The sequence below is a fragment of the Stomoxys calcitrans genome, chromosome 2, assembly GCF_963082655.1.
Source record: "Stomoxys calcitrans chromosome 2, idStoCalc2.1, whole genome shotgun sequence".
In the NCBI taxonomy this organism is placed as follows: Eukaryota; Metazoa; Arthropoda; class Insecta; order Diptera; family Muscidae; genus Stomoxys; species Stomoxys calcitrans.
This window is the reverse complement of record NC_081553.1, coordinates 80580143-80588612: the sequence shown is the minus strand read 5'-3', so window position 1 is coordinate 80588612 and position 8470 is coordinate 80580143. Positions and strand designations below refer to the sequence as shown.

Sequence of the window (8470 nt, the reverse complement as noted above, 5' to 3'; positions counted from 1 at the left end):
CGGAATCCAGTATTGCCACCTGGAAGATCATGTTATACGGGTGAATCAAAGCTAGAGGACAGAGTGGGCCTTGCGGGTCTACATTGAGAACCCGGGGACTGAGATCTGACCATAATACGGTCCTGCTGGCGGAGATCCGCGCAATAACGGCAGGGGTGAGGTGGTGTGGTGCTATCGCGGGGACGTCGAGTGTGAACATCTTTACGGACAGTAAAATTGTTATAAAGGCAATAACAACCAGGACGGTAATATCACAAACAGTCTTGCAGTGCAAGAAGGAGATTAACGCCTTCTCTGAGGATAACGCAATCCGCATCGTTTGGTTGCCGAACTATTGGTTTTCTAAGTTCCAAGAAGACTGATTTCGCAATAATTTTTTTGACAACCGTTAATTAAAACATTCTCTGAGGAAGCCAATATTTGACCAGAATGTTTGTTAGCCCTATTAATTTTAAACCCCAATCCACATTCTCCCATAGTAATAATTTTTTATTATTAATATGTGTTAATGGTCAGCATTTGTTTATTTTCAGTTTTGATGGTTGACACTTATATTTCACTTTTGGGCCTCTATTCCCCAGGGCCTTCTAATCCTCTAAAAATTTATGAGAATGAAAAATGGTATACAGTGGGCACAAATTACGGATGGTGGGCTTTACACTCTGTGCCGTTTACCTTTATGCGGTGAATCTCACACCCATCACAACACAATCGCAACTAGAGTGGTAGCAATGAATTTAATGCCACTTCGAGAGGACATTAAAAAGAAACATTTCAAACCCCCAACAACAACAACAACAACAGCAACAATAACAATTGCAGAGACATTGATTATAGCAGCGGACGTTACAACGAACGCAGGACGTATTTCTCAGGTAAATTTGTATAAATATATCAGTAAATTGTTTGTATTTCTGTGTGTGCGTGTGTATGGGTGTTGAAGAGAGTGAGGGTTTCAATCGCATTGTTAAAGCTGATGTTTTATGTTTGTTGGTGTGTGAGTTGGCAGATAGTGAGTGAGTGAAATCCTGTGAATACACTTTGCACAAATGCCTGGCCATTGCTGGGCTAGCTACCTACCCTACCCCACCCCAAACCTACTATTATAACCACCCACCCATTTACCTTTTGGTTCGGCCACATCACAACGCGCAAATTTGTTGGTGTGGACACGAATATTTGAATTATGATTGTGGTTAAAGAGTAATTTGTCTTTTCTAAACAAAAGACCACAGACATAGGCATTAGAGGCTGCTGCCATTCTGCTATGGGGGTATAAATTACGTTATAGCCTTTATAGCTCCTACCCCCATAGTCCCCCATCCTCACTCTTTTGCTACGGGTCCTGGGAGTAGTTATATTGCCTTCCGAACAACAGAAAAGGCCTTGGACTGCCGCATAGAACCTTGTGTATATTTATAGAGAGGAAAGTGGGGTAGGGGGCTTGAGGGCTTGAGGTTGAAGCAACACACAAATCAAATAGTTTCAAAGTATGCCTCACCTTGGTGTGAGTTTTACATTTTTTGCGTTAACAGGTTAACAAAAATGTATATTTTACACCACAATTCCCTTGAGGACCATTACAACAAGGTAATGGACTCGAGTCATTGTTTTTCTTTCTTTTTTTTTTTGTATACACTTGCCCTCATCCTTTAAGCTGGTTCTAGTTATGCTTCGTTCTTTGGTTACAAGTATCCGGATACGGTATAAGCCATGAGGCGGTGGTTATATGTATGACTTGAATCGTATGTGTGTGTGTGTTATTGAGTATGTTCTTGTGTTTGTAGCAGACACTTTATCACTGGCATGGATGTAAGCAAATGGTCGTAGGATGTAGTTTATCATTTCGCAAATACGTTTAAAGACAAAACTGACAAATTATGGTATGGCCATAAGCCGAGAACAGCAAAGCCGATACCTATATATACACATACATAGAGAATAAGAAAATACTACGCCACTTGGGTATAGTAACATTAGGATTTAACAGCATTTAAAGCCACTGACATTATAGACCTCTCGTATAAGTAGAATTACTAATAAATATTTATGTGCTTCCTATGAAGTGGTGGGATATTCGCTATCATTATTTACTAACATTTCTTTTTTAAATAAATTTATTGCTAAGTAAGGACCTTGTACGCACAACCCTTACATATTTTTATTTTCCACGAACATTCCATTAAGTAGTAAAAAATAATTTCCCACACAAACAGTAATGTTGACCAATTCAAGTTGGGAAAAACTATAAACACATTTAGATATAAAATTTGGTATTTTATATGTTTGCCGAAGCGGAATAGAACGCCGATTTGGACCATACTTAAGACAATCGTTGAAAGTCGTAACAGAACACTATGTGCAATCGAGATAGCAAATCGGGAGATCGGTTTAAATGGGAGCTTAATCAGGTTATAGACCGATTTGGACCGTTCTTGGCAAATTTTTGAAGTCATATCAGATCGTCATGTGCAAAATTTTAGCCAAATCGGACAAAAATTGCGGCTTCAAGGGACTCAAGAAGTCAAATAGGGATATCGATTTATATGAAAGCTGTATCTAAATCTGAACCCATTTGGCTCAATCCCCAACGACCTACATTAATAGTAAGTATCTGTGCCAAATTTCAGCTCAATTTTTGAAGGCTCTTGCGTGATTACATCAGACGATTTGGCTGAATTTTGCAACAGGGAGTTGCACTTGGCCAACCGATATCCGATCCGGTCTTAACTGATTTTTTTTGAATTTGTAATATACAACTTGTATAAGGCTTTTCGGTAACTGAGCCAAATATGATCCAGATCGACTAAGTATGGATGTAGTAGAGTTAAAATAAAACAAATAAAAACGTGCTAAGTTCGGCCGTGCCGAATCTTATATAACCTCTACCACGGATCGCATATATCGAATTCTTTTCCCGGTGTCTCTTTTTAGGCAAACAAAGGAGAGAATAAAAGAAGGGAATTGCTATGATATTGGAGCTATATCAAGTTATGATCCGATTCGGATTAAGAATAGCGCCCCTTAGGGGCTCCAAAAGTAAAATAAAGAGGGCGTTTTATAGGGGATCTGTATTAGGCTATAGACCGATTCAGACCATATTTTACACGTATATTGAAGATCATGGAAGAAGCTGTTGTACAAAATTACACCTAATTCAGATAATAATTGTGACCTATACAGCTCAAGAAGTCAAGATCCCAGATCGGTTTATATGGCAGCTATATCAGGTTATTTACCGATTTGAACCATACTTTGCACAGTTCTTGAAAGTCATAACGACACACGTCATGCAAAATTTCAGCGAAATCGGATGGGATATGCGCCCTCTAGTGGCTCAAAAAGTCAAGACCCCAGATCTGTTTATATGACAGCTATATCAGGTTATGCACCCATTTCACCCATACTTGGCATAGTTATTGGAAGTCAAAACAGAACATCTCATGCAAAATTTCAACCAACTATTGGGTTGCCCAAAAAGTAATTGCGGATTTTTTAAAAGAAAGTAAAGCATTTTTAATAAAACTTAGAATGAACTTTAATCAAATATACTTTTTTTACACTTTTTTTCTAAACCAACCTAAAAGTAGCAGCTGATAACTGACAGAAGAAAGAATGCAATTACAGAGTAACAAGCTGTGAAAAAACTTGTCAACGCCGACTATATAAAAAATCCGCAATTACTTTTTGGGCAACCCAATATATCAGATTATGGACCGATTTAAACCATACTTGGCACAGTTGTTGAAAGTCATAACGAAATACGTCGTGCAAAATTTCAGCCAGATAGGAATTGCGCTCTCTAGAGTCTCAAGAAGTCAAGACCCCAGATCATTTTATATGACAGCTATATCAGGTTATTGACCCATTTCAACCATACTTAGCACAGTTGTTGGAAATCATTACAAAACATCACATGCTAAATTTCAGCCAAGTCGGATAAAAATTTGGCCCTCTAGAAGCACAAGAAGTCAAGATACAAGATCGGTTTCTATGGGAGCTATATCAAAACATGGACCGATATGGCCCATTTACTATCCCAACCGACCTACACCTACAAGAAGTATTTGTGCAAATTTCAATCGGCTAGCTTAACGCCTTCGAAAGGTAGCGTGCTTTCGACAGACAGATGTACGGACGGGCACGGCTAGATCGACATTTAATGTCATGACGATCAAAAATATATATACTTTATGGGATCTGAGACGAATATTTCGAGGAGTTATAAACAGAATGACGAAATTAGTATACCCCCATCCTATGGTGGAGGGTATAAAAATAGCGAAATAAAAATATCGACGGTGGGGAGCAACCGATATTCGGCACAGACGAATCGAATGCATTTTTATACCCACCACCGAAGGATGGGGATATATTCTTTTGTCATCCTGTTTGGAACACATCGATAAGTATATATATTCTTGATCGTCCTATAAATCTATAAGGATCTAGCCGTGTCTGTCCGTCCGCCCATCTGTCTATCTATCTGTTGAAATCACGCTACAGGCTTTAAAATTAGAGATATCGAGCTGGAACTTTGCAGTTTTTTTTTTGTCCATAGGCAGGTTAAATTCGAAGATGGACTATATGGGAGTATATCTTGATATAGCCCCCATATAGACCGATCTGCCGATTTAAGGTCTTTGGTCCATAAAAGCCTTATTTATTGTCCGATTTTGCGGAAATTTGAGACAGTGAGTTGTGTTAGGCCACTCGGTATCTTTCTTCAATATAATCCAGATCAATCCAGGTTTGGATATAGCTGCCATATAGACCGATTTCTTGATTTAAGGTCTTAGGCCCATAAAAGGCGCATGTCTTATGTCGCCGAAATTTGGGATAGTGAGTTGTGTTAGGCCCTCGATATCCTTCTTGAAGACGGCCCAGATCGGTCCAAATTTGGATATATCTGCCATATAGACCAATCTCTCGATTTAAGGTCTTGGACCCATAAAAGGCACATTTATTGTCCGATTTCGCGGAAATTCGGGACAGTAAGTTGTATAGTTGTAGTTGTGTAGGAGCAGATCAATCCAGTGGTTAATATAGCTGCCATATAGACCAATCTCTCGATTAAAGGTTTTGGGCCCATAAAAGGCGCATTTTTTGTCCGATTTCGCGAAAATTTAGGACAGTGAGTTGTGTTACGCCTTTCGACATCTCTTTCAATTTCGCCCAGATCGATTCAGATTTGGATATTGCTGCCATATAGATCGATTTCTCGATTTAAGGTCTTCATTTCGCTAAAATTTGACACAGTGACTAATGTTAGACTTTTCGACATCCGTGTCCTTTATGGTTCTGATCGGTCTATATTTGCATATAGCTGCCAAAAAGACTAATATTGAACTAAAATTTAACAGAAGTCACTGTTTAATTTTAGTTCTATATTGCTCAGTATTTATTAGACCATTCAATCTCCGTGCCGAATGTGGTCTAAATCGGACCATATTTCAATTTAGCTGCATAAATGTGCATAAATAATGCATTTTTCACCGCATTTTGACAAAGGGTGGTTTACTTATATTCCCAAGGTAGTGGGTATTCAAAGTTCGACCCGAACTTAATGCCGTTCTACTTGTTACTTATTGTACCCACCACCATAGGATGGGAGTATACTAATCTTGTCATTCCGTTTGTAACACAATTCGCAATATTCGTCTAAGACCCCGTAAGGTACAATATATATATTTTTGATCATCTCGACTTTCTGAGTCTATCTAGCCATGTGCGTACGTCTGTCTGTCTAAATCACGATAGCGATGTAGGTCGATCTCCCGATTTGACTTCTTGAGCCCCTTGAAGCCGCAATTTTTGTCCGATTTGGTTAAATTTTGGCAGATAGTGTTTTGTTATGTGTTGTTGGAAATCAACTGTGCCAAATACGGTGTAAATCGGTCTATAACCTAGTATAGCTCCCATATAAACCGATCTCCCGATTTGACTTCTTGAGCCGTTACAAGCCGCAATTTTTGTCCGATTTAGCTAAAATTTTGAACATAGTGTTCTGTTATGACTTTCAACAACTGTACCCAGTACGGTCCAAATTGGTCTATAACTTGATATAGCTCCCATATAAACTAATCTCCCGATTTGACTTCTTGAGCTTCTGGAAGCCACAATTTTTGTCCGATTTGGTTAAAATTTGGCAGATAGCGTTCTGTTAGGTGTTGTTAAAAATCAACTGTGCCAAATACGGTTTAAATCGGTCTATAGCTTAGTATAGCTCCCATATAAACCGATCTCCCGATTTGACTTCTTGTGCCCCTGAATTTTTGCCCGATTTAGCTAAAATTTTGAACATAGTGTTCTGTTGACTTTCAATTACTGTGGCAAGTAAAGTCCAAATCGGCCTGTAACCTGGTATAGCTCCCACATAAACCGATCTGCGCATTTGGATCGCAATGTTTTTCCGATTTGGGTGAAATTTTCTCTGTTACGACTTCCAACAACTGTGCTCTACTGAGGTCCAAATCGGTCTGTAACCTGATATACCTTCCATATAAACCGATCTCCCGCTTTGACTACTTAAGCCCTTACAAGCCGCCAAGTTTGTCCGATTGTCTAAAATTTTCCAAGTAGTATTCTGTTATGGCTTTCAATTACTGTACTACAGTTTGGTAGGTGGAGTAAAATTATGCCCTTCAACTAAATTTAGTTTGTATAAATTTTTAGCAGAATCCATGGTGGTGGGCAACCGAAGTTCAGCACAGCCGAATCGAATAATTTTTTACTTATTAAGAGTATACTTGTTTATCCGTAAAGTACCTTGTTCTGCTTGCTGACTTGCTAAATCAAGTAAAAAGGTTTACCAAAAGGTTTTTTCTCAAAAATTTTATATAATGAAACTGCTAATCGAAGCGGATTTTTCACTTCATTAACTGCAACTAAAAGAATGGCTGCAATTAGATCTGCGGTCTCAGTTTTTGCATCGAGTTGCTGTGTCATTATTGTGTTGCAGTTAATTTGCACTTTACCATTAGAAGACCATTTTCACTCATAGCCCCATCTCGCCCCACTTTCTCTCTCTCTCTCTCCCTCACTCTGCTACATTAAGGGATTTCCTTTTGTTGACGAATATTTGTCATACTTCACTGATTCGATTACCATATCGTGTAAAACAATAGCCGTAATTTCATTGACCGTAAAGCAAGTCGTGGCGTAATTTTTCCAATTAAAACCTTGCAACATGAATCGATATGTGCGTGCTACAGCTGCTGAAAGTCAGTCACAAGCAAATGAGATACAATGCTTAGATCAAGTCATCGAGTTATCACTCTAAACATAACCATGACGACAGGATGCGGTCCCAGCGATGGTAAGAGCCATAACAAGCAACGACATCACCGCCGCCACCACCACCACCACCAGTACCACACTACTATCATCATCCGCATCATCGTCATCAACGGCATTATTGTCCAAACGGATCATCTGCCAAATGCATTGGCCGCACAGCAACAGTCACCACACTGCCCACAATTCTACGTGTGTACATGCAAGTTATGTGCGTTGGACTCGCTTGTATATTTAAGCCAATGGGCCGAGCTGGGGTATTTGCATGTCTAAGTTTTAGTTTTTGGAAAATTTAAGTTTATCTTGAATTTTTGTATTGAGAAGAAAATTTTGAAAATTTTCATCTTTTAGTTTAGCTAGGTATGTTGTACCTTACCTTTATTTTAAAGATTTATAAAACTACGTTTAAGAAATTCTCCAACTTTATTAACAAAAATTTCCCTTAGCAAAGGGAATCTAAAGTCCACGTCCGCTTGTAGGTCAGTTTATTGATTTCATTTTAAATTTTCATTTTAAGTTTATGGCTATTCGTCGACTTTGATCTAGAATTTTCATTGACCCAATTTTCTTTGATTCTTATTTAAAAATGTCATGGGACATAACATTTCCAATAAATCTAAAGACATTTTTTAAAGACCATCGTCATAAGAGACGAATGATCCTTGACAAATGTTTCAAATACCACACTGCCATTAATTAACATTATTGATTTGAGTTATTAACACGTTCTTGCATGCATGCGACCAAAGACCTTTTTAATCTTGACCAACACATCTTGACCATTCGTTTAAGCAATCTAATGACAAGAACAACAAGCAAGTCTTCGACCTTTATAACCACAAACATGGAATATTTGAAATTTAGTCCTCTTTCCCCTTAGCCACACACACACACGAAGACACACTCTCATGCGCACACACTGAAAGCTGGTATGGCCGTTGATATGTTGCCATTAAGTATTTAATATTCAAAAAGGATAACAGCAGCCCATCATCATCATTGACGTCGCCTTTATACCCATACCCAACATTGTCATTGACGTTGGCGTTGGCGTTGTGTTCAAAGGATCCCTTCCTAACCAAATAACAAAGTGCGACTAACAAATTTATTATCGCCAACATCAAGAGCAACAGCATTAGTATCACCATCATACTCATCATTATCATCCTTCTCC

At 38.6% G+C, this 8470-nt stretch overlaps 1 protein-coding gene across 1 annotated transcript in view; it reads left to right on the top strand.

Annotated features, from left to right (window-relative positions):
* Positions 1 to 611: 611 nt before the first annotated feature.
* Positions 612 to 8470, top strand: part of LOC106093253 (hatching enzyme 1.2) — a 54929-nt gene continuing 47070 nt past the window's right edge. The window contains exons 1-2 of the mRNA XM_059361512.1: positions 612 to 648; positions 768 to 875. Of these exons, the coding sequence (XP_059217495.1) occupies positions 612 to 648; positions 768 to 875 (145 nt within the window). The remainder of the gene's footprint in view (positions 649 to 767; positions 876 to 8470) is intronic.